The sequence below is a fragment of the Schistocerca piceifrons genome, chromosome 3 (assembly GCF_021461385.2).
Source record: "Schistocerca piceifrons isolate TAMUIC-IGC-003096 chromosome 3, iqSchPice1.1, whole genome shotgun sequence".
Taxonomy (NCBI): Eukaryota; Metazoa; Arthropoda; class Insecta; order Orthoptera; family Acrididae; genus Schistocerca; species Schistocerca piceifrons.
In genome coordinates, this window is record NC_060140.1 from 345,652,274 (window position 1) to 345,679,214 (window position 26,941).

Genomic DNA, 26,941 nt, shown 5'->3' on the forward strand with positions numbered 1-26,941 from the left:
AGGAAAACCCCCACAAGCAACAGAAGCAAAAGCTCACAGCTGAGAGGTGCCAATGTGGGCGCACATGCTGCCCACGACCGGAGGCATCTGATACAGGTGCCCAGGAAGGGGAGGTCCAGGACAAGAATCAGAGGAAGACAAGCTGTGTCCAGGGGTAATGCCAGTTGAAAGACTGGGTGAAAATCAGAGGCATAGTGGTGTCAGTACAGGAATAAGACTATCTGGACTATATCGTGTGAGCATTATCGAAGAACAGGTGGTCTCACGAGCAGCTGCAGGAGAACCCAGAGAAGTGGCCAACAGAGAGAGGTGCAGAGAACTAAACGTGTCACACTTGGATGGAACGTCATCCACATCTGGAAAGGAAACAATGCAGAACGGTGGGATACCAAAGGCATGGGTGTAGGCTCTGCGATCAAAGGGAAGGAAATTTGACACCAAGGGCAAAACTACAGCAGATGAGAACTTCTGGTGCTCAGGACAGAGAGAAGTGACCAGCACTCAGCACAGGCAAAGGACAGAGCAGCACTGTCACCACCAAACCAATGGGAGAAGCCCCCCAATAGAGAACGTGAACAGCAGATACCACAGACACAGAAGGTGAGGCAAAAGGAGAAGGAGGCACAGAAACCTGAGAAATGGGTGATTCGAGAAGAGAGGTGGTGCCAGGAGTTGGCAAGACAGGCCGTAGGACCGACCCGGGCAACCAGGCTGTCAACAGGGGTGGCCACAACAAGGCCAGTGTCATCCAAAACAATGAGAAAGAATGTTCTGAGGGTCAGTGAGAGGAGGATTGTCATTGGTGTTTACAGGGCTGGAATCGACCAGCCTGATGAAATAGCTGGCGTCAACAGGGCTGGTCACAACAGGGCCAGGGTTGGCTGGGCCAACGATGAGAGGGACGGCGGCACTGAGGCAAGTGGCACAGGAGGCCATGCCAGCATATAAGAGGTGGCCACCACTGCGGTGGTGGCAGGTTGTTACACAGGCTCCCAACCAGCAGATCGCTTACCCATGGAGTTCTGTTTGAGTAGCTGCCATACCTTTTCCTGCTGTTGATGGTGTTGCACGTGCGTCTGTTCCAGACATTGCTGCTAAAATTCCAGAAACTGTTTGTTGTTCATGACAAACTATCACACAAGTGAATGTCAGCCTCATCGACAGTTTAATGCCTGTGGCTGAGGGGTAACTGGCAACAGTTGTAGTGCACTGGTAGCTATAACAGCTGTTTATTTTCTAACTGAGAAACAACTTGGTACACAATTTCTGGCAAATAGTGTCACACTATTTTAATGCAAACTGAAAAGTCAAACATAGATGTCACTTATAAGATGCTCACAATAACAAGGTCCACGAATGCCATAGTCAGTGGTGAGCAGATTGGGTTGCTTGTGGATGGTTAGCGATATATTCCAACAAGGCTGTGGGCTTGTGGGTGTTTCAGGCAAAAGTCCTGTGAGGTGTTGAACTTGAGAGCAGCTGAGATGTAGGTCCAGCACAGCATGACACACAAGAGCAGCTAGCAGAATGCCAGTGGCACATTGCACTCAAGAACAGCTGATGGAAGTCCAGTAGGTATTGAATGGTAGGTACTCCCGGTGATAGTGAAGAGACTCCATTCAATGGGCTGCAGATGTGGCCAGTGCTGAGCCCAGTGTGTGGACTGACCGCAGAGCGGATGGATACTTGTGTGGCATTTAGCAGACATGTGTCTTCGCATAAGAAAGTGGTGCATGTGACTGCAGTGCTGTTTACTTTGATCTGCAGGCTTCATATTGGTGAGGTTGGCTCTCCCTGATGCCATGGAGGTGTGCAGCTTGATTGCAAATAAACTGTCGAATTGTGTTGATGTCTGCTGTTTACATACAATCTTCTGAGGTAGTGTTACTAGCAGGCCAGGGTGCAGCTACCAGCAGTATGTGTTTGCAAGACTAGTGGCCTTATCACCAAGCAGCAGCCCTGCATACACAGTAGCAAAGATTTCTGGTCAGATGAATATAGCATAATATAAAAAACAGTGGAAATGTTGTAGTGAGAATGTTTCTCATGAATATGAAGGTAGGGCAGAGAATGAGGTACTGTGGCCAGCTCAGTGATTTGATTATTGTCACCATAATCTACAGAGGACCAATGCCAACAACAATAGTTCAGATATAAATTCTGACATCACAAGGAGAAGCTGAAGAGAGATGGAGACACTGAATGTGTTATTCATTGTGTAAAGAGAGGTGAAAATCTAATGATCAAGAGTGACTGGAACACTGTAGTAGCAGAAGAAATGGGAGACAAAGTTACGGAGAATATGTCTTGGTAATAGTAAGGAGAGAGGAGAAAGACTAATTGAGTTCTGCAGTAAATTTCATCTAGTAATAACAAATATACTGTTCAAAAATTACAAGAGGAGGAGGTATTGTTGGAAAAGGCCTGTAGACATGGGAAGATTCTATTTGGATTACATTATGGTTAGACAGAGGTTCTGAAATTAGATATTGGATCGTAAAGGATGCTCAGAAGCAGATATGCATTCAGATCACATTTCAGTAATAATAAAGAGCAGACTGAAGTTTAAAAGAAATACCCAGAAGAATCAATGAAATGGGATACTGAAATATAAATGAGTGAGGACATGCATTTGAATTTTCTTAAGGCTGTAGATACTGTGGTAATGAGAACCGCAATCGACAGTTTAGCTGAAAAGGAACTGACATCTTTATAAAGTGGTGATCACCGACAAATGTAAGAACAAGTAAGGTAACAGTGAAGAAATATTGGGTAACACAACAAACTCTTTAATTGTTCAATGAGAGAAAAAGTACAAAAATATTCAGGAAAAGACAGGATTACAAAAATGTCACTTTGGAATGAACTAAATAGGAAAAAGCACTGAAGATAAGGCAGAATGACTTCAGGAAAAAAGTGAAGACATAAAAATAAGAAATGTTTATTAGAGGGACTGATTTGGTGTTTAGAAAAGTCAAAACAACTTTCATTCAAATTAAAAGCAAATGTGTCAACATAAAGAGCACTACAGGACTTCCACTGTTAAATGCAGATAAGTTGAAACAGTACACTGACACTTCTACAAAGGGAATTTACATGCAAAACGTATGGGATACAGTATTAGAGTCAGAGTTTAACATAGCTATGGAAGACTTGCAATCAAATAAGGTGGAAGGAATAGAGAATATTCATTCAGTTTTTCTGACTCACTGGGGAAGTGGGAACCAAATGACTGTTCATGTTGGTTTGTAAAATCTGTGAATCAGATGTGCCATCATATTTTCGAAAAAATATTACCCACACAATCCTGAAAATAGCAAGCCCAGATAATTGAAAGAACTATAGCACAGTGAGCTTCACAGCTCATCCATCCAAGTTGCTGACAAAAATAATGTACTGAAGAGTGGAAAAGAAAATAGTGGTTCTGTTAAATGATGATCAGTTTGGCTTTAGTTGCCAGAGAGGCAGCTCTGACATTGGGCTTGATAATGGGAAAATAACTTAAGAAAAATTAACCATCTTCTTCATAATATTTGTCAACCTAGAAAAAGTATTCCATGATGTAAAATTATCAAAATAGGTGCAAGCTGTAGGGAAAGACAGGTAATATATAATATGACAAAAAAAGGACTAAGAACAAAGTGCTAGAATTGGAAAGGGTATAAGATAGGGCTGTAATCCTTTGCCCCTACTGTATATGTTGAAGAAGCAACAATGGAAATAAAAGAAAGGGTCAGGAATGGTATTAAAATACAGAGTAAAAGTTTATCAATGATAAGATTCACTGACAACATTGCTACCTTCAGTGAAAGTGAGGAAGAATTACAAGACTTGTTAACTTGAATGAACATCCAACAAGTACACACTATATATTGAGAATAAAACAAATAAAGACAAAAGTAATGAGTGTCAGCAAATATGAGATTAGCAGTAAACTCAATATCAAAATTGGAGACAACAAAGTAGACAAAGAGAAGGAATTTGTACTGACAAAGAAGGAATTCCTGGCCAAAAGAAGTCTACTAGTATCAAACATCAGCCTTAATTTGGGGAAGAAATTTCTGAGGCTGTACATCTGGCACTCAGCATTGTACGGAATTGAATTGTGGGCTGTAGCTAAATTGGAAAAAAAGAGAATTGAAGCATTCAAGATGTGGTGGTGTAGAAGGATTTTGAAAATCATATGGACTGAAAAGTTAAAAGATGAGATGTTCCACAGAATTGGGGAGGAGAGGGAGGTGTGGAAAGCATTGACAAAAAGAAGGGACTAGGTGATCAGACATGTGTTAAGACATCAAGAAATAACATCCACGGTGCTAGAGGGTAAAATTTGTAGGGGAAGACAGAGATTGGAATGTATCCAACAATAAATACTTAGTCATCAAATTAATTTCAAAGACATATATACTCCTTGATGCTATTTGTGCCTACACCAGCTAAATTTAATTATGAAACTTAGAAAGAAAGCTACCGCTTTGAAAAAAGCTGCTGTCTCCTCAGCTGTATTGAAAGGTTACTGTTTATCTGCTACTGGTAGCTTGATATTTATTTAACTACAGATTTTTTTTCCACAAAGAAAACATTTACTTACATTTGTAAATACTGAGTGCTATACACAATACAATGCTACTTGTCATTGAGCTTTATGACAAACACTTCTACTTGCCGTGTATTTTAATTTTCTGAACAAGTATGCATATTTGAAAGTTGATACATAGAATTAAAAACAAAGAATATTATAATTAAGTCAGTAGACATAATTATACTAGCCAAACAACACAATTGTTTTAACATAAATTTCAATATCTCTCACAAAAATAAGACAACATGCAAGAAAGTTCTGTTTGCTCAGATTTTGACACTGATAGAGGGAAAGAATCTCATCAGTCAGCAGTGTGTATCGACTTGATTTTACAGGGTGGCAAATGAAAAATGGCCCCGACTGCTAGACTGCTCATTATCACCCACCAATTCAATTGTCATGTGTTGTTTCAAAGCTGTAGTGGTTACATTTTGTATTTTCAGTACAAAAGCTGTTGTGACTTGGTTAAGATGTGTACAGTAAATATCTCAACAAGATTTTTCCTCTTCAAAAAAGAATCATAGTAGAGACATACATGTCTACTGATTAACTTAATGAAATGAAGAACATTTTTGCAAAGAAGTTTCCTGGCCTTTCCAAGCCAGCAAAGAGCAGTATACAGGATTCGGTGACAAAGTAGTGTACTACAGGGCCAATTGCAAAAGCAGAAAAGAATCATACCTCACCCATTCATACCTGCTGTGATTGTCAATATTTGTCAATGATCACGGCGTCCAAAGAAGTCAACATGTGAACATTTCACCTAGGCCTTGTCAACATGTTTTAACGCCGCATTGGAATGAAGCCCCACAGAATGACAAGAGTCCAATAACTAAAGAAGAAAGATGAGGGAAAATGTGTGGCTGTGTTAAATAATTGATATGAAACGTTGAATCTGCTGCTGTATTTCATGAGTGATGAAGCATGGTTCCGTCTGACAGGACATAACTCCCAGAACACCAGAAAACAATCCCTATGTGATAAATCAGAAACCACTTCACAGTGAAAAACTTGTTTTGTGTTGTGCCGTGTCAGCAAGTTGGATTGTGGGTCCAATATTCTTTGAAACAGCAGTAAATACTGCTGTGTATATGTGAATCTTTGAGGGATTTTATGCACAATTGACCTCCCATGAATGTGCATATGATATCTTTCAACAGGGTGCAGCAACGTGTCACACTCCACATGAGTCAATCACATGAATTAATGAAGGATTCATGGAAGAAAGGACTGTCAGCAAAGGATTGTGGCCACCATGTTCACGAGGCCTAAGAACTTGTGATTTTCATCTATGAGGCTGTCTCTAGGGAAAAGTGTACGCAAATAACTCAGTAATGTTAAAAGACTTGAAGGACATTATTCGTAATGAAATTTTGAGAATTGATGCGGCAGAGTTGGGTAAAGTGTATATTAATGTATTAGGCTGCACACAAAAGTGCATTGACGTGCATGGAGGTTATTTCCAGCACCTCATGTAGTGTAATGCAATGTAATGTAAAAGACAAGATCAGTTCAGAAAATACAGACCTTTGCATTAGCTTATTCATTATTTATTTATTACCTAATTATTACACACTTATATATTTGCTGTTGTATCAGTTGATGGTGGGCAACAATTAGTGCATAATTGGCGAGCAGTCAGTACTTGGGGCTGGTTTTTCAGTGCCATCCCTTACAATATGGCTTCACTCTCAACTTCAGAGATTTTGCAAGCTAAATTAGCGTGCAGCAGCTTTTACAGCTACTTTCTGACAGATTAAAATCTGACAGTATAAGCAAACTGTGCTTGCATTTAGAAATTTCAAATCAGTTTTCTTTTCTATTGAACTGCCAGAAATAAACAACCAATCACCAGAAAAACTTGTGCAGAATGCAATATAGCTAAAAAATGTTTTCTTATTTTTTGGTGAACTAAATGAGATAAACTGGCCAATACAGCAATCAGTTCCATGTAAATGAAATATCAGCAAATTTTTACACCATTTCTTTCTTCAATTTATGAAAAATTTCCTCATATAATGGATCATAAGGAAGTGCTAATTAAATAAATAAGGAAGTGGTTACTAAATTAAAATGGATTACTACAGAACTAAAAGCATCCAATGGCATGAAAAAATTCACAGAAGAACTAAAATATAGTAAAAACTTCTCATTCTTCCTTTGTCCCTGAAACCAATTCCGGGAAACCTTCTCACGTCCTCATCATCTGAGGAGAAGAAGGATAAAAAGAAGTCCTCTAATACGAAGGAACGTCTGGTGGCCCCCCATGCCACTAGAGTCTGCATGTACTCCTTCTGTGTCCAAGGTGGAGATCCCGGTGACCCCTGAGGCACCAGATCTCCCAGGCAATGTGCCACAAAACCTGTGTCAGTAGATCCCCTGAATTCTCAACCCCCAATCACTTCATGCCCCACGGTTTTCAGACGATCTTATCCTCCAGTAGAATTGTAACATACTTTTCCACCACTTGGCGTAACTATGACAGCATACCCTACATTCTGTATTGCCATCCAGGAAACAGGGCTTCCACACAACATGGACTCCTGCCCATTGTGGCTACCGAGGTTATTTTAAAAATTGTACCAACTATGAGAGCTTTTGGATGGTATTTGTACGTATGTGCTGGACTCTATATACAGTGACCTTGTGCCTCTTGATACACAGTTGGAGGCTGTGGCTGTTCGGGTATGAATATAGCAGGATTTTACCATCTGTAATGTTTACCTCCCTTTTGACGATGTCATGCCCCAGGATGTACTGTGGACTTGTCTGCACTACTCTATCAGCTCTCCCCCCCTCCTCCCACCACCACCACCACCACCACCACCACCACCACTGCCCGCTGCCCTTTTCCCAGTTTTGGGCAACTTCAACACCCATAAACCCTTTGTGGAGTGGAACAGTGATCAGTGGCCATGGTCGAGACATTGAAAATTTACTGGCACAGCTCGATCTTTGTCTCTTGAACTCTGATGCTCCCTCACACTTCATAGTAGCAATGGACTAATTCGGTCATTGATCTTTCCTTTTGCAGTACTGGTCATCTACCATCTATTCACTGGTTGATGATGATTGGTTTGTGGGGCACTCAAACTGCATGGTCATCAGCACCCATAGAAAGTCCCAATTTCTACTCAGTCCAATCTAGCCACTGTCATGAATGATGATGATGATGATGATGATGATGATGATAAGGACGACACAAACACCCAGTCCCTGGGCAGAGAAAATTCCCAACCCGGCTGGGAATCGAACCCGGGACCCCATGATCCAGAGGCAGCAACACTGTTCACTGGACCATGAGCCTGCGGACCTATCCACTGGAGGTTCCATGATGACTTGTGTGGCAGTGACCACTTCCCGATCTTCCTGCCCCTCCCTCAGCATTGCTCCCCTGGATACCGAAGATGCAACGTACTGGTTTTCGATTCCTGGCTGACATGGCTTCCCCACCTTTGCCAGCTTAAGCATAAGTGCTGGTGACACCTCAGTACACCTTCACTACCTCAGTAACACTAGCTGGGGTGCAGATTGCTCTTCCCTCTGCAGCTCTGCAAAGCCCTGACTCAGTACCATCTTGACTATGGGAGTCTTGCATGTGGCTCAGCATCACCCTCACCATTGCGGGTACAGGACCCCATTCATCATTGTAGGGTCCGATTTGTGACAGGAGCCTTTCGAATTAGCCCTATGAACAGCCTACTATTTGAGGCTGGAGTCCCTTCATTCTACATCTACATATATACTCCACTAGCCACCTAGCGGTGTGTGGCGGAGGGCACAATTCGCGCCAAAGTCGTATTTCCCCCCTCTGTTCCACCCGTGGATTGCGCGATGGAAAAACGACTGTCTGAACACCTCAGTACGAGCTCTAATTTCCCTTATCTTTGAATGGTGATCATTGCATGATATGAAAGTTGGTGGTAATAATATATGCTCTACAGCCTCAGTGAAGATCGGATTTCAGAATTCAGTGAGCAGCCCCTTCCATTTAGCGTGCCGTCTATCTGCAAGTGAGTCCCACTTCAAACTTTCTATGAGATTTGTTACACTCTCGCGATGGCTAATGTACCAGTCATGAATCTTGCCGCTCTTTATTGGACCCTCTCAATCTCTTGAATCAGACCCAACTGGTAAGGGTCCCATACAGACGAACAATACTCTAAGACTGGACGAATTAATGTATTGTAAGCTATTTCCGTTGTTGTAGGACTGCATCACTTCAGGATTCTACCAGTAAACCACAATCTCGAGTTCGCCTTACCCATTACTTGTGTTATCTGATCATTCCATTTGAGATCATTTTGAATAATTACACCCAGTTACTTGACGGATGTTACCGCTTCCAAAGACTGGGGCATTTATTTTGTACTTGTACATTAATGGGATTTTCATCTCGTTATACGCAGTAGGTTACACTTACTAATATTGAGAGATAACTGCCAGTCATTACACCATGCATTTATTTTCTGCAAATCCTCATTGACTTGTTCACAACTTTCGTGTGATACTACTTTCCTGTAGACTAGAGCATCATCGGCAAACAGTCTAATGCCGCTGACAATACCATCAACCAGATTTTTTATGTAGGTCGCAAAAAGCAGTGGACCTATTATGCTGCCCTGGTGCACACCTGAAGTTACGCTTGTTTCTGTTGAAGTCACCCCGTTCAGGATGACATACTGCTCCCTGTCCATTAGAAAACTTCCTATCCAACCACATATGTCATCGGATAGACCGTAAGCATGCACTTTTTGGAGCAAGTGAGAGTGCAGAACTGAGTCGAATGTCTTTCGAAAGTGAGAAATATGGCATCAACATGGGAGCCGGTATCTAGAGCCTGTTGTATATCATGCACAAAGAGGACCAGCTGTGTCTCCCATGACCGCTGTTTCCTAAAACCATGCTGGTTTCTGCAGATGAGCTTCTCAGATTCTAGAAAGGTCATTATGTCTGAACACAAAATATGTTCCATGATTCTGCAACAATTCAATGTCAGTGAAATAGGCCGGTAATTATGTGCATCCAATTTTCTACCCTTTTTATAGATTTCTATGACCTGGCCTTCTTCCAGTCCTGTGGAACTTTCCGCTGTTACCTATAAGGTGCCAACAACAGCTGCTGAATTATGCTGTAGGCATTCATAGTTTCCCTGAACATACCAACTACTGTGTCCTTTTCCATGGAAGTGTTCCACCTCCAACAACAGTGACTCAGAACTGGGTTTACAATTATATATGAAGTCTTCACGGTTGTCAGCTGAGTAGCATCATCGTCTCGTAGCAACGATGCTACTCGACTGACAACCCGTGAAGACTTCATGTATGAAATTCGCCGGAGAAAGCCTGCACTCGCATTTGGGTTTACAATTGCTGCATGCCTCCAGTGTCTGTTCAGAACTCCAACTTCCTCCATTGTTGCCTCTGGTCAGGGAGACATTGCATCTGTCCCATGGCTTGTGTCCTGACCTCGAATTTGCCTCAATTTCTCCTTTGGTCCAAAAGATTCTGTTGACACCACAATTTTTCGCCTCCTGTTCTTGGCTAGCGTCTGGGTTTCATTTCTTGGTTTTAATGCCTTATCTTCATTGATCTTTTAATGACTTGTCTGTGCTGTCTTTTTTCTGGGCTTTGTCTGTTGTTTTTTATTTTATTAGTTACACTTAGGCTTTCCAGGATTTGCCTTTCAGCTCCTTCCTGTGACAGCTCCTCTTGGTTTGCCACTTAATGGATGAAGGTACTGATAATCTTGCAGTTTAGTCCCTTTCACCCCCCAAACCAACCAACCATGTCTTGCAAATGACCTATTGTTCTCCGTTCATGTCTGGAGCAAGCTTGGTCCTTTAATTAACTTCTGATGGCTTTGTTTTCTAATAAGAGTGTGACAATTATAATGGATATTTTGCACATTTCAAAGAAGAGGCTGAGAGGTATTTAGTTTTCTTTTCTCGTATCCATCTTCTTTCTTGTGAAGAAGAACAGTTGCAGCATTTATTTAAGGAATTTTTTTCTTCTGCAAACTTTCTGAAGTAGTTTTGGTTGTTCCTTTCATGTTACTTTTCCTCTTGTTTTAATCATTTTCTATAGGTGTCTGTGTCAGCAGTTGACATGGATTGTCACATAGTCAAGGTGCATTTTCTTTATATGTGCCTAGAAGAAAAGAAGTTTTTAACTGTGTTTAAGAGCCGTACAACAAAAGATACAGAAAAGACTATACAATCCATAAAAAATAATGTGTAGTGCAGTGTGATAGAATGGAATGTTTGCCTAGCGTAATAAAATATTTTTCTAAGGAAATAACACATCCTCTGTCTGCAACAATAAATTAGTCATTAAATGGTCTTCTGAAATGTGCCAAGGTGAAACTATTATATAAAAAAAGCTTTGAAACAGAATTTGAAGAAGTTATTGCTCAATCTCTAATCTTCGTATCATTCTGTTTTTAAAGGTGTTCAAATCTTTTCTACTAACCAGATACAAATTCTCACACAAATGTCAATATTCGTGTAAAAAGTTCAACTAGGCTTTCAGGAAGACAGTTTAATGATGCAAGCTATAAAGGAATAATAGAGAACACTGGCTGCTCTGTGGATAAATAAAAAACAATCACAGGAATTTTCTATGACATGGCAAAGATATTTAATAGTGTGAATTGCACTACTGACCTAGAAGGCATGGAGTCAAGGGAAGTGCATTGGAGTGGATTAGGTACAATCTGCCATAAAGAAATCAAAGGGTAACTGTAGAAGAAGTCCCCCAAGGTTCAATTGTAGGCCCCAGTTCTCTTGTTCTTGTATGTAAATGACTTACTTATTAATATAAATTCTTATTCAGTACTTTTCAAGGATGATGGCATAATGATCATCCTTTTTTAAAATTTATGTCAGAAGAACCAGTACAAAGAAACACAAAAAATTGTATAGTGCATTAAACACCTTACTTAATGTAAAGACTTATAGGTAAAAATGCATAACATTACACTGTGAATGATCTAAAACAGGCAACCTCAATACCATTTGATGCTGTAGTAGATCTCTCTTGGTGCAGGATGTAGGACAGAGACAACAGCAGAGCAAGAGGTCAACGGTTTGCATTTCTCCACAATTGCAGTCTGTAACAATGACTGCAAATCCCCAGTTTGAGACCTATGAGGATCATTTGCAGATAGTATTTTCCACATGTCCATTCTTGCTTTGGATGGAGTAATCTGCAACATTTTGTTGGTTTTCATGAGGTTTTCCCGGGCCTCACCCTCTGGATGGTTGATACATAATCATTCAATGGTTAGCAGGGCTTGATGATTAGTTTCTTCCTTCCACACTGAAAGCAACTTCTTGACAGGTATCTGGGACAGTAGTACCTGCCAGATGATATACCTTGGAAAGTAGTGTAGGCTACAGAAATATAGTAATAAGCAGCAAATCTCATTCAGAGTTTGTTGACTTGTTGGATGTGTGCAAATCTGTACCCTGCAGGATGTGGATGTTATGCAATGAAGTATCAGTACAATAATACCAGTATTCTTAAAGTTCATGGGTAAGAGGCCCTTGTACTAACTGATACCTTGCAAGGATGTTATTTATTACTTCCTCTTTCAGCCTTGTGTTATGGCAGTGCACCAGTTAAGGTTTGGTCAAGTGTGACACCTAAATATTGTGGATGTGGTGTAGCATCCAGATGTACTCCTTGACATGAGACACTTGTTTTTCTGTATATTTAAGATGGAAAGTACACCATTGGGTTGTAACTGTTTTGGTCGAAGTTGATTGTTATTGTAATAAACACCTATATTCTTTGAAGCATCAGTCATGTGACCTTCCACTTCCACAAGACTTTGCTGGAGTTGCCAAAGCCAGATCATCTGCATAAAGAAAACTCCTGGTGTGCTCTTGAAGTGGCTGATCATTAGTATAGGTGTTAAAAAGGGCAGGGGCCAGTATGTTTCTTTGTCATCTGTTATGGAGTAATTCTTCAATGAATTTGATGCACTAGTAGTTCTTGGTAAGCTCACAGATCTCCTTCATCCATACATGATAATTGATAGCGTCGTGAGCACCTGTTGCGTGAATGAAAACTACACCCCTGTAGTATTGGTGTACTCAGCCAGTACAGTGCATCTGTTCAGGTGTGTGTGTGTGGAGGGGGGGGGGGGGGGGGGGGGGGGGGGGTCATGCAGGAGTGCCACAAGTTCTTGAAATCAGGAAATTTCAAACATGTCAGGGAAATTTGAAAAAAAAAGAAAAAAAAACACACACACACGCACACACTGGAAAAATTTTGTTTTGTCTCATATATGAAATGGTTTGTTTGCTGAAATGTCATGCATCGTCGCTGGCTGGGCGCAGCTGAGAATATGCGCCACTTCTTTACCCCCTCATTGTTACTGCTTCTCTCCTACCTACCACTCCCCTCAGTCAGTGCTGTCAACACTTCTTGCAGCTAGCCTAGTAGCTGCCGACGAGAGGCAGGGAGGCATAAGGAGTGGTTTGTTTGGATCTGATTCTCAGAGATTGTTGATGCAGTGGCCGGAGATGGTGGTCATGTGTGCATGACTTGTGTCTGAGTTATTGTGTAAATGTTTGTGTGCCCTCATTTTCGGACAAAGGCTATGGCCAAAAATTTAGTTTGTGACAGTCTGATTATCTTCTCTATGTGCCTGTCTGCAGCTCAGCAATCATCTTTACTGTGAGTTGCTACCCATCTTCATTAGTATTGATTGCAAAAGTTATCTGTTGCATAGATTGATCATGGCAGCCTCACTTCATTAACATGCTGTCTGTGACATGTGAATAGTTGGCCACATGAGTGGATTCCTGCAATGAGCCAAAACTGCAGGCTATATTTGCAGGTCAGGTATATCTAACGTATAGGGCCTGCCAATCTGAAGCCCATTGTTTCCCACTAATGTGCGGACCATGCCTGTCAGATGTAGTCTCATTGATCTGTCCGCAGGCCAGGTCTGTTTGTATGTGGCATAATGAGGTGGATTTTCATGGTTTATCTGTGGACCTATTACTGAGGTGCTCCACAGCGGGTCAGAGGCTGTGGGTGATAGGTTTCAGGAATTGTGACTGTCTCACTGCAAGTACATTGTACAGTGTGGTGTTTTATAGACATTTTATTTATTGTAGTACATTTTGCCACTTCAAAAGGGGTTTATACACTCCTGGAAATTGAAATAAGAACACCGTGAATTCATTGTCCCAGGAAGGGGAAACTTTATTGACACATTCCTGGGGTCAGATACATCACATGATCACACTGACAGAACCACAGGCACATAGACACAGGCAACAGAGCATGCACAATGTCGGCACTAGTACAGTGTATATCCACCTTTCGCAGCAATGCAGGCTGCTATTCTCCCATGGAGACGATCGTAGAGATGCTGGATGTAGTCCTGTGGAACGGCTTGCCATGCCATTTCCACCTGGCGCCTCAGTTGGACCAGCGTTCGTGCTGGACGTGCAGACCGCGTGAGACGACGCTTCATCCAGTCCCAAACATGCTCAATGGGGGACAGATCCGGAGATCTTGCTGGCCAGGGTAGTTGACTTACACCTTCTAGAGCACGTTGGGTGGCACGGGATACATGCGGACGTGCATTGTCCTGTTGGAACAGCAAGTTCCCTTGCCGGTCTAGGAATGGTAGAACAATGGGTTCAATGACGGTTTGGATGTACCGTGCACTATTCAGTGTCCCCTCGATGATCACCAGTGGTGTACGGCCAGTGTAGGAGATCGCTCCCCACACCATGATGCCGGGTGTTGGCCCTGTGTGCCTCGGTCGTATGCAGTCCTGATTGTGGCGCTCACCTGCACGAGGCCAAACACGCATACGACCATCATTGGCACCAAGGCAGAAGCGACTCTCATCGCTGAAGACTACACGTCTCCATTCGTCCCTCCATTCACGCCTGTCGCGACACCACTGGAGGCGGGCTGCACGATGTTGGGGTGTGAGCGGAAGACGGCCTAATGGTGTGCGGGACCGTAGCCCAGCTTCATGGAGATGGTTGCGAATGGTCCTCGCCGATACCCCAGGAGCAACAGTGTCCCTAATTTGCTGGGAAGTGGCGGTGCGGTCCCCTACGGCACTGCGTAGGATCCTACGGTCTTGGCGTGCATCCGTGCGTCGCTGCGGTCCGGTCCCAGGTCGACGGGCACGTGCACCTTCCGCCGACCACTGGCGACAACATCGATGTACTGTGGAGACCTCACGCCCCACGTGTTGAGAAATTCGGCGGTACGTCCACCCGGCCTCCCGCATGCCTACTATACGCCCTTGCTCAAAGTCCGTCAACTGCACATACGGTTCACATCCACGCTGTCGCGGCATGCTACCAGTGTTAAAGACTGCGATGGAGCTCCGTATGCCACGGCAAACTGGCTGACACTGACGGCGGCGGTGCACAAATGCTGCGCAGCTAGCGCCATTCGACGGCCAACACCGCGGTTCCTGGTGTGTCCGCTGTGCTGTGCGTGTGATCATTGCTTGTACAGCCCTCTCGCAGTGTCCGGAGCAAGTATGGTGGGTCTGACGCAGCGGTGTCAATGTGTTCTTTTTTCCATTTCCAGGAGTGTATATTAGAAAGTATGTATGATAAGAACAAGAAAATTGTGGCAGTTGCTGGCTGTTTGTACACTATATACTCATATATTTCTCGAAAGAAAAATCACACAATACCTGTAAAATAATAGACATAACACAGTGGGTTAAAACCGATAATAACGAACATAGTAGACCCAACATATTATTGGCCGTCACATGTAGTGTTGGTTTACACAACTCTTCCCTGCCTTATACACTTCTTTCAAGAGGCCTACTTTTTCTGAGGTTATTTCTGAAATCAGTTATTTTAAATCTGTCTTTTGACTCCAAGGAAATGCTTATTTTTGTCACCAGATGTGTTTTGTTTTATTGAAATAAAATAACAACATTGGTCTTAATGAGACATTTATACCATTTGTCTTGCTTTCTCCACCTAAAAGCAATTCATTACAAAAGTTGTTTATTTTAGTACTTAAGATTTTTGCTCACACGGGGGAGAAATAGAGAAGTCCTTACATTTTTTGTCAACTTATGTTTTTACTTACCTTTGAGAGCTCACAATTTGTCAGGGAAAAATTCTAAAACTTGTCTGTAAATCAGGGAAATATCGCCGCGCGAGATTAGCCGAGCAGTCTTAAGGCGCTGCAGTCATGGACTGTGTGGCTGGTTCGAGTAGAGGTTCCCAGCGGAGGTTCGAGTCCTCCCTCGGGCATGGGTGTGTGTGTTTGTCCTTAGGATAATTTAGGTTAAGTAGTGTGTAAGCTTAGGGACTGATGACCTTAGCAGTTAAGTCCCATAAGATTTCACACACATCAGGGAAATATCAGGGAATTTCACATGGGGAAACTTGTGGCAACCCTGGTGTGTGTGTGTGTGTGTGTGTGTGTGTGTGTGTGTGTGTGTTTGTGTTTGTGTGTGTGTTTGTGTGTGTGACTAGTGTAAAAAAAGATTTGCGAAAAAGCCAACATGTTTTCAGCTTGTGCCTGTTGACAAAGCAATGCCTCCAGTATTCAGCAAGTTTTTACCTTTTTCTCCTAAATTACTTATACCTGTAATAATGTGTGTTTTGAATGCATTTTGCATGCACTTGGTGTTATAATAAAAACCTAAAATGCACAATCTGCTTATTAGTGAATTACTGATGACCCCACCAAGTACTGTAAACCATTCAGCAATGTTCTTTCAAAAATTGTATATAAATGATACAATAGTGACATTGTGCTGCAGCTCTTAGCATCTGGTGGTGGTTTACCTTGCTTCAGAATGGATCACACATGTGATTTCCTCCAGATTTTTAGGAATGGCTTGTTTTGAGGTAGTTACTGTAGAGCTGAAGGATCTGTTTGTTGTCTTGCTTCCTTTCCGAAAAAAGTTAATTTGTTCATCTGTGTCATCAACATCTGCTCCATTGTCATTCTAGGTACTGTAAGTATCTCTGTGCAGTTCAGGTATGCTAAAGCTCTATATCAGTTCATTAGTTTCATCATGAACTATTTGACATACATTGCTGGATAAAGGCCTCCACATGACTTTTCTATGCATTATAGTGCTATATTATATAGTTAGAACTGTGATATTTTGGGCTTTATTGGTATCACACTGATAGCCAAAATTGGTGTTATATTTTTATTATATTTCACCTTAATCTTAAGTTCTCTAAAACATTTAGATGTGTTGTTTCATGTAAACAGATTAAAATTAAACTTTGAGAAAACCCTAGTTATGCAATTTAAGAATAAGTAATCAAGAACAAGTAAATTCTGAATTATTCATAAAAACGTGGAACTGCGGAAAACGGATTACAGCAAAGTTATCAGTGTATACCCGCGAGAAACATCTATCATGGGGCCTACATACATAATTTTTTTTAGAAAATAAACTAAACACTTCGATATTCACAATGTACTATTCAACATGACTACCAATAAGACCAAGAAACATAATGTACTATTGTATTTGAATCAGTTGTAAGATATACAAAATTATTTTTTCAGATGAATTCAATTAATATATCATAAATACTCATGCTGTAGAAAAAATAATTAGAAACATGTAAATCAAACCCTTTAGATTCATGTCATCTACTACTAAGAGATCAGAAATGCTGTTTCTCCATTGTACATTTTGATCTAATTAACATCATACATCAAAACACAAAATTTATCTGAAGATAAAATATTTCCATTGCAAATATATAAATAGTATTAAAAATTTCATGCTTTCAAGTCAGACATTAAAGCTGTGTGCTCAAACTTCATAATGCATGTATATGAAAATATATAACAAATTATAGGGATGAAATATCCAGTGTGTGGCATTAGGAATGCTGAAGAAGACACTACACAGTTTGTTATTATGAAGATGCCACTATTCCATGCAGGAATTTCTGGTTAATACTGTAATATTGTAAACAACATGTAATGTGTGTATTGTCTGCTGAAGTTCAAAATTTTGGTATTATTCTTGTGGTCTTCAGATGAAGACAGTTTTCATACAGCTTTGTACACTTCTCTAATTTGTGAAAGTATCTAATCTAATAATAATTATTATTATTATTATTGTTGTTGTTATTAATATTATTATTATCAGCCATGATCTTTATTTGTCCATAATAACATCATCATTTTTGTAGATTTACAATAATGGTATCATGCCATATAAAAGATGTACATCTTATACTATTTTATAAACACTTACCACCACTAATACACTGCAGTATGTAATGCAGCTCAGAAAACTTTGAGCGAATGTAAACACCTTTCAGTTAGCAACTGTTTCAGGTTGCCCTTAAAAATATTGCCATGGAGTTGCTTTATGTTATTTGACAACCTATTATAGAACTGACTTCCAGCTCCAAGTGGATTGTGTCCTATAGCTCTCTTCTTACTCAGTATCCTATGATAATCACACCTGGTCCCTGTGTTGTAACTGTAATGTCTGTGTTCATTACACTTACTTCATAAGTCTCTTTTACAAAGATTATAGACTTGTGGGCAAACAGTGAATACTTAGGCAGTGAACTATAATTTTCTGCATAAGTACTCATCTATCTGAACCTACTTACTGCAGTTAAAGCTTAAGCTTCATCACTGCCCCAAAATTTTATCTCCCCCCCCCCCCCCCCACACACACACACACACTATTGTCCATTACCAAATTAGCCATTCCGCAGAGCCTCAGATTTGGTACTATTAACTTGAGTCAGCTTGTACTGCAAACCTATCTTCTAAGTTGCTATGTCAATATTGGCGTGCATCTTCCTACATTTCTCTGGACTCACTAACTGATGGTTCAAATGGCTCTGAGCACTATGGAACTTAACTTCTGAGGTCATCAGTCCACTAGAACTTAGAACTACTTAAACCTAACATAAGTCTCTTTTACAAAGATTATAGACTTGTGGGCAAACAATGAATACTTAGGCAGTGAACTATAATTTTCTGCATAAGTACTCATCTATCTGAACCTACTTACTGCAGTTAAAGCTTAAGCTTCATCACTGCCCCAAAATTTTATCTCCCCCCCCCCCCCCCCCCCACACACACACACACACACTATTGTCCATTACCAAATTAGCCATTCCGCAGAGCCTCAGATTTGGTACTATTAACTTGAGTCAGCTTGTACTGCAAACCTATCTTCTAAGTTGCTATGTCAATATTGGCGTGCATCTTCCTACATTTCTCTGGACTCACTAACTGATGGTTCAAATGGCTCTGAGCACTATGGGACTTAACTTCTGAGGTCATCAGTCACTAGAACTTAGAACTACTTAAACCTAACTAACCTAAGGACATCACACACATCCATGCCTGAGGCAGGATTCGAACCTGCGACCATAGCGGTCGCGCGGTTCCAGACTGTAGCGCCTAGAATCGCTCAGCCACTCCGGCCAGCCGCTAACTGATCTCCACCTTCTTCTGTAGATAATTTAGTTTACTATTTTGCAATCATGATTTATTAAACCCTTATGGTTCGGTAATACTCACACCTTACAGTGTGTGCCTTTTGTATAGCTTTGAAATCTGACAATATTTTGCTTATTTCATGTATAACATGTATCAGGTGGAACAGCTCTGTCATAGTTGGTTCTTCCAATGAACTTGATAACTCTTATTAAGATTTTTATTTTTATATGAATCTGTAACAAATGTTCCAATAGTTGTAGTAGTTTAGTAAGCTAATTAATAAAAAAATTGATGAGCCTCTTTTGTTTATAGGAACCTGTAACAAGTGTTTCCAGTAGATGTACCAGAATATTGATCTTACCCTGTCACATATAACATTGTCTGAGCAAGACTTTTGTGGAGCATGCATAGATGAGAGAGAAATAACTCCTTAACCAGAATTAATAAAAATAAAATGAAACTTTTGTATCCATAGTTAAATGAGGTGGAGTGATCATCTACAGACATTCAAGAAATGAGTAAAACGTGTGCGCTGAAAAGTAATGCCTCCAATCTTTTTAAAATTCTATTCTGTAATGTTCATATGTCATACACATTACTTGGTCAACTTTCCTGATTCGCTGACACAAGTTGCAACCCTCTGCCGCTAGAGAGCTCTGAATTGTTGTGTGTAAAATGGTGGGGCACAGGTAGTGTGTAACATCACTATGTTAGTGCATGAGAAACATCATGCTGTAATACCTCAGAAAACTGATAGCATGAATTCAAGAGTTTTTCCACAGATGGACACCCTCTTCTTCAGCCTGACAATGCCAAACCACAAGCAAGCACATGTGACATCTGCAGTAATCTGACACATTGGGTTCACTGTCATTGATTATCCTCCATACAGTACTGACATGGCTCCATCCAATATTCATCTATTTCCATAACTTAAAGTACACCGTCAAGGACTTCACTTTGATAGTGATGAAGTGGTACAAGCAGAGATGATGGTGTGTCTCCACTAACAAAGGCAAACATTCTACAGTGATGTTATCAACGAAATGGTCTCTCATTGGGCGGTATGTGTTTGTTGTCAGCTAGACTATGTTGAGAAATAAATATCTAGACACGAAGGAAAAAGATATAAAATGTTAATAAAGTTTGTTTTATTTGAATAGCTTCAAGAGTTTTCATGTAAAAAAATTCAGAGGCATTACACCCTCGTACAAGGCTGTAGAAATTATATATAACTCGATATCCTTGACTATTTCTGTTCCACACCACCTTTGATGTAATACTGTGAAACACTGGCTACCTATTATGGTGTACATTCACTTACTAGCATAGTAGTCTTGCTAGATCAGTAGTCTCATACTAGGTCCTTCTATTCTTACTGTGAGTCTTCTGAGATCTGGGCAGAGGTCGAATGCAGCATCTTAGAAAGACGCATAGAGTGTTACAGTTGCATGCAGTAAGTGGAAGAGAAGACAGCATACTCTAGTTGCATCCGTAGTGCCATTTGTAGGAAGCCAATGAACCCTGGAGAGAGCAAGGCTCACTGTTGTGTGCTGGCAGCCTCTTTAAATATACCTTCGTACACGGAGATGTGAGTGTAGCCACCTTGTGCAGTCAACAGAGGCACCGTTAGTATCATATCCCCCCCCCCCCCCCCCCCCATCACAAAAAAATAATAATAAAACAAAAAATTTTGTCATCGCATAGTGTGGATTTGGGCAATGACAATAGGTAAGCCTGTGGCATGGTGAAGCTGATGGAGTTGGTTGCAGCCCTATGGCAGATAGTGCCAACTAACTCTTGTCCCAACATTCTCCTTGTGAACCACCAGGAACATCTGCCAAAAAACTGGAGGTAGGCTGTCTATCCAACAGCACAGGTGATGCTGCTGAGCACAATGAAAGCTGTGAGGCTGATACAGGCTCTTTGTCCATGACTGACACTGCTATGAATGGCAACAGATGTGATGGATGCAGCTATGGCTGTGTAGGTTGATAGAGGTCGACCTTCATGACAATGTCATCTGTTGACCCATGTGTCCTAACCTCAAGCCCTGGCATTGGCTGTGTGGCAGCAGTTTGGTACACAGAAAGTAATTCTGAAACATTAAAATCCATGGCAGAATCACAATAATCATGAAATCGAAGCTGGTTTTGGTATCGTCAGTGGGTGCTTGTTTTGCCATGAATGGTATAATGAGCTCGGCAAGTCGTGTTAGTGATGACACCTGATTCTCCATTGTGATGCTTGTTATAAACATTATAGAAGACTTTGTCCTTCATGTGGAACTTCATTGCGAAGTTGGCCTTTGAAGCAGCGGTTAGAGGGTGAAACAGATGAAACGAAGTGCGATGACAGTGACCGTATCATAACTCTACTGGTGCAGCATGGTGAAAAGGCAGAGTGTAATAGGGGCTGAGAAACAATAAAAAGCACATACCCTGACATGAGGTTTGGACATCTGAGCCCTGAAAGTACGGACAAAACATTTGGTTTCACCCTTCAGTTGAGGATAGAATAGAGTAATTTTGATATGTTGAATCCCATTTTGTTGGCAAAATTGTTGAAATTCCAATGAAGAAAACTAAGGACCACTGTCTGAAATGATTGATTGTGGCAAGCCTCCTAACAAAAGACAGAAATGAGTGCTTTTATAGTGCTAGTGCTAGTCGCTGTGTTAAGCAGAATGACAAATGGATGTCTATTGAATGTGTCAATGATAATTAGCCCCCATGTGTTCTGGAAAGGACCAACAAAATCAGTGTGCATATGTTGCCAAGGACTGTCAGGCCGATGCTAGTTGAAAAATTTTTGGCATGGTGCTGCCCGTGGCAGTGAGCAGTCTTCTTATCAGGACTGACCAAGTACAATGCTAGCTACTTAATTTTAGTGATTCCCCAGTGTGCTATACATAAAAGTTTCAAAATAGTTTGCTGCAATGATATGAGAATCATGACTTGCATTTGTTCAGTAGGATTATGCAATGAAATCATGTTGTTGGAAAGAGAAAAGCCATTGCAATGAGCATGTTATTGGCATACTTCTGTACCTGAAATTGATTTTGGACTTCGAGGCCAACCCATCCAAATGTAGTTCTTGAGCAGTTGTAGTGATTCATCATGTTCAGTAGCTGGGGGGGACAATCAATGGGTAAAGCTTGCAGTGCTTATGAATCGGTTGATCAATTTCAAGACAAGAAGCCTCCAATGCATAAAATTCTGGATCACATCCCATAGATTGGTGAGACAGTGTGCCTCCCTTTGCATGATGTGCTGTAGGGCAACAAATAATTTCATATTAATAACTGGAAAGAAGTAGTGACTAATTGCAGCTTTTGTGTTGTACAATCAGGTACAGCTTTTGTTGAATGAGCAGTCAATGGCGTAAGATCAGTCACAAGAAAAAAATTTTCTGGTACGTAGATACTGATGAAATTTTCTGCTGCCCTAAATAATTGCTAAGTCTTCCTTTTCCAGCTGACTGTAGTTGAACTGGATCTTATGGAGCTGTCTCTTAGCCATGTTTTGGCAGTGATCATTGATGCAGGCAGGCAGCTTGTTAACAGTCATGCCCACATAAAATGCCGCACAGTGGTTGCAGATAAATTGATAGAACATATGGCTGCTTTCAAAGTTGCTCGCACCTTTGATAAGGTAGGAAATACATGCGACAGTACTGGAATATATGGTAGTGGAAGAGTGTATGGGACAGGCGATGGATCTAGATCTATTACGATGATGTAAAATATGGGGCAAAGCATAGGGAGCAAAGGTGGAACAGGGATGGACAGAGGTGTCGCATAAATTGAATGGTTGGTGGAATACTACCATGGGAGGAATGGGGAGGACATTTCTCATTTCTGAGCACAGTGACAGGTAGTATACAGAGAAGCCCTGGTAGAGAAAGTGATTCATTTGCTCCAGTTCTGGGTGGTACTCAGTCACTAAGTCGGCACTGCTTTGTGACATGTCAGTCAGTATGTGGGAGATGGTGTGTGACTGGAGAGACAAGGCATAGGTTGTTTTATCTGCACTGAGAAGCTGTCCCTCTCCAAATATTCCAAGGGTCTAGCCAAGGACGTCATAGACCAAAATCACCCTCCCTACTTTCTCCAGAAACGAATCTCCTGCACCATGTGTTATACCATTGTGTGCACATACTGAAACAGCAGGGACATAAATTGCAGACCATTATCAGCAACAACTTTGCACAGAAAACCATTCATGACATAGAATTTGGTAAAGACCAGCAGAGTGTATTCTGTGTTGTGGTTATTAGCACACTACTGAAACAGTAAAGTAAAATTAGTCCAGTTGTTCTGACTAACCTCGTCATTAACTTGACTCTTCATCAAAGCAGCTATTTTCTCAGGTTTAGGGAAAAAAATCACTGGCAGCCAAATCTGGTGAATATGGAATTACTTGAAGAAATACAGCAACCAGCCACTTTTGGTTGAGCTTGATCTATGCCAAGACTTGTTTTGGGTCTTCACCTATCTTCTATTGGTTTAGTAACATTTTTGTCTTTATCACTACAGTGTTCTTGTCAATTACATTTTGTGTGCTGCATCTATCATTTGCTCTGTAACTTGTAGCTCCTTTTCTTTCATTTATATGCTTAGCACATACACTTTTAACTTTATTGTTGCAGGATAGCATTCACCAAATGGCCAATTTATGTGTTTGTTAGCTTTGAAAAATAATTAAATTAAAGACTGAAAGACATTCTGGTTTAAGTAAAGCTATATAAAAAGTGCCTGGTAGCTGTATTTCTTCAAGTAATTTAATCCTCAGTCACAGAGCTCAACAAACACTGCCATGGCTTAGTCAATATGCTAAGGTTCTTCTTCATACAGGAATAAGAGCACTTTTGCAACAGTGATGTGCACATTATCATGAAGGAAGAGAAATTTCTTCTGAAAATTTAGTCTAAATAGCAACCTTTATTTTGACCATTAAATAATACTCAGCAGAGCTTATGGTACAACCCGTATTGTGGTAATCTATGAGCAACATACCTTTGGAATCTCAAAAGATAAACTGTTTTCACTTTTTGACACATTTTAGCCTTTTGTCACCATTTGTTATGACTGATATTTTGTCTCTGACATGTAATGATGAATCCTAATTTTACACAATGTTATGAAATATTGGGAACACATGTATGTTGTTTACAGACATAACCCTGCCACACAAAATCTTTATAGTGACCACAACTCCATGTAAAATGTGTCATATTGATTTTTTAATGTCCGGAGCAGTTAATGCAAAATCACACTTAAATTCAGCCACCAGCTGAAAAATTCTTTTCTGTTGAATCTACATCCTATTTTATATTCATGTGAGTTAAACACTGTAAAATGCAGTTCTTTATCACAGTAGGTAATTCAAATACATAAAAGATATTACTACATGGTTGTTCACAAAATCACCACAAAAAGCAGATAAGCATACATCTCTGCAGCTTCAGAGAATTTCAGCTGAAGATTTATACTTTTCTAAGCCATAATACTTTGGTCACGTGCTTGCTGTTTCTTTGTCAGGGCAAGAACTTTTAAAACATCACTTCTGTACCATGTGTATTGCATGTTATTTCATCTATAATCAGAGTGGAATAGTATATATCCTAAAGAAGAATGTATTTCTTTTCTAAGGTTGTAAAATCATGTGGATTTTTGGTTGTATTGACTACAGTGTATTAACTTTTAGCTGCTATTGAGTTGTATGAATCTAAGCTTTTTATTTTTTTTCTCCAACTTAACACCTTGTTTCCAGACAAACAATAGTACCATAACCATTGAGACATGAAAATTTTATTTTTAATATTAGCTCCATGTAGCTTATATTTAAATCTAAGACAAGGAAAAAAGAAAATATGGCGAGAAGAATCAGACAACTTTAATTTAGTTTTGATGTTTTGCTGCAGGATCGTGGCATTCTGGCACAGTCATTTGGAAAACAGACAGAAGTGGGATACATTTTGAGTCTTGGCGTCAGCAAAGCTCATCGTCGTAATGGCATTGCATCGCTCCTGCTAGACAACCTCATTTCTCACCTTACAACACTGGAGCATTCAGATTGCAAGGCAATCTTCCTGCATGTGCTGACTACAAATTCAGCTGCCATTCACTTTTATGAGCATAGAAACTTCAGGTAAATCAGAAAATAATGCCTAACATTTCTTGCTGTAATGTCATATATCTGCTGCAATGCAAAGAGGTCCTTTTTCGTAGTTAAACAGTCAGTGGTGGTATAATAGATTGGCAGGTTTGTTAAATTTTCGCAAGTGATTGATGTGTCCAGTAAGAAAGAAACAGTCAGTCCAAAACTGTTCCTCTCCTTTTTCATTCCTTCAAGAGCTGTACATATACCCTACCCTTTTCCTTCATTATGATGAAGGAATGTTATAGTATTCCACAGGCTCAAGACCCAGATGTATTTCTAAATTTGTGTATGTGATTCTGCTCGTTTTTGCTATGATTAACTACACACTCCTCTTTAGTATCACAAATAGATAACAACAGTTTTTTTACTTTGATTTTCAAAACTGTTTGCATTGGCATTTAGTGAAGCGTTACAGGCAAGAATATATCTGGTAAATTATTACTGTCCAAAAGTTAGAAATAAATTAGTGTTACCAATAAATCAGTTACTCGAAATAGGAAAATTTGATTTAATTTTTTGAAAACTCATTTATCAAATTCCTAGGAAAATCAGACCTCTAAATTTTCAGCAAATTATCAGAATAAGAAAATGTGTATTTAGCAAGCTGTAAAATAGCGAGAATTAAAATTTTATATTTCTGTGTCTTCTTTAAGAACATTGGGAAAGAGGAAGATACACATGCATTTGCATTCACAAAATGTGGTTTGAATTTTTTGTTAGCCTCTACTTATTGAAATCTTAATATATGTCCATTTATCATACCACAAGAGTTGTGTATCACCTAAAAAAAATTTATCAGAAGGCACAAACCAGTCTCCTTAGCCCCACAGCTGTCATTCACTTTTATGAGCATAGAAACTGAAGGTAAATCAGAAAATAATGCCTAACATTTCATGCTGTAATGACATATATCTCTGCTGCAGTGCAAAGAGGTCCTTTTCTTTTAGTCTCAGCAGTATAGGAAGAACAACAGATGCCGACAAACATTGCCAATCAAAAGGCTGCTGTACTGTAGTGAAGCCTAAATTCGTCCAGAACACATATGAAAAGTCAAAACAGCTAGTATATGGTAACTCATTGTACCTGTGTCTCTGAAAACATTCAGTTTAAATGTACTGATGCCCATGTGTTACAAAGCTGCAGCCATCGCCAGGAGATGGCCCTCAGTCGGCAGAGATCTAAATGTGATTATAATGCTACACAACCAAGGATTGTTGATCTTAAAAGCATGAACAAAATACAGTGTCTTGCATGTATTTTAGTTTTGTAACGGTTGAGTACAAGATCACTTCTCCGAAGATATTTCACTACTGTAGGATTTTGGTAATAAAATTTTTCTCAGATAAAGGGTGCTGTAGATCTTGAATTTGAGAATCAAAATTTTCATCAGAGTCACTTAAGATTTTTATGTAGTTGTTGGCTACATTGCTGAGTTGTTCAGAGATAACCATTAACTGCTCATTTCTGAGACACACATTAATTATTAAAGAAGTAAATTAATGTTTCCACTCTTAATTATGCTTTTCCTCTGTTTAATTACTTATACTTAAATTTTGTATTTATTGTAATGTAAATCCCTCAGTTCGTTTTAACTCAAATACGTTATATAACCTTTCATATTAACCAATTGTCATAAGTTAATAAAACCAAAGATAACTTGATACCCCAAGTTGGCCATCATATTTAGACTCCAATTTTAATTCAAAACTGTTAATGTTTCACAAAATTTTACTTCT

At 40.1% G+C, this 26,941-nt stretch overlaps 1 protein-coding gene across 2 annotated transcripts in view; it reads left to right on the forward strand.

The window, feature by feature from the left end:
- Positions 1 to 26,941, forward strand: part of LOC124789644 (N-alpha-acetyltransferase 60) — a 113,687-nt gene that overhangs the window by 25,323 nt on the left and 61,423 nt on the right. For both annotated transcript variants that reach the window (XM_047257075.1, XM_047257074.1), the window contains exon 4: positions 24,967 to 25,193. In XM_047257075.1, the coding sequence (XP_047113031.1) occupies positions 24,967 to 25,193 (227 nt within the window). The remainder of the gene's footprint in view (positions 1 to 24,966; positions 25,194 to 26,941) is intronic.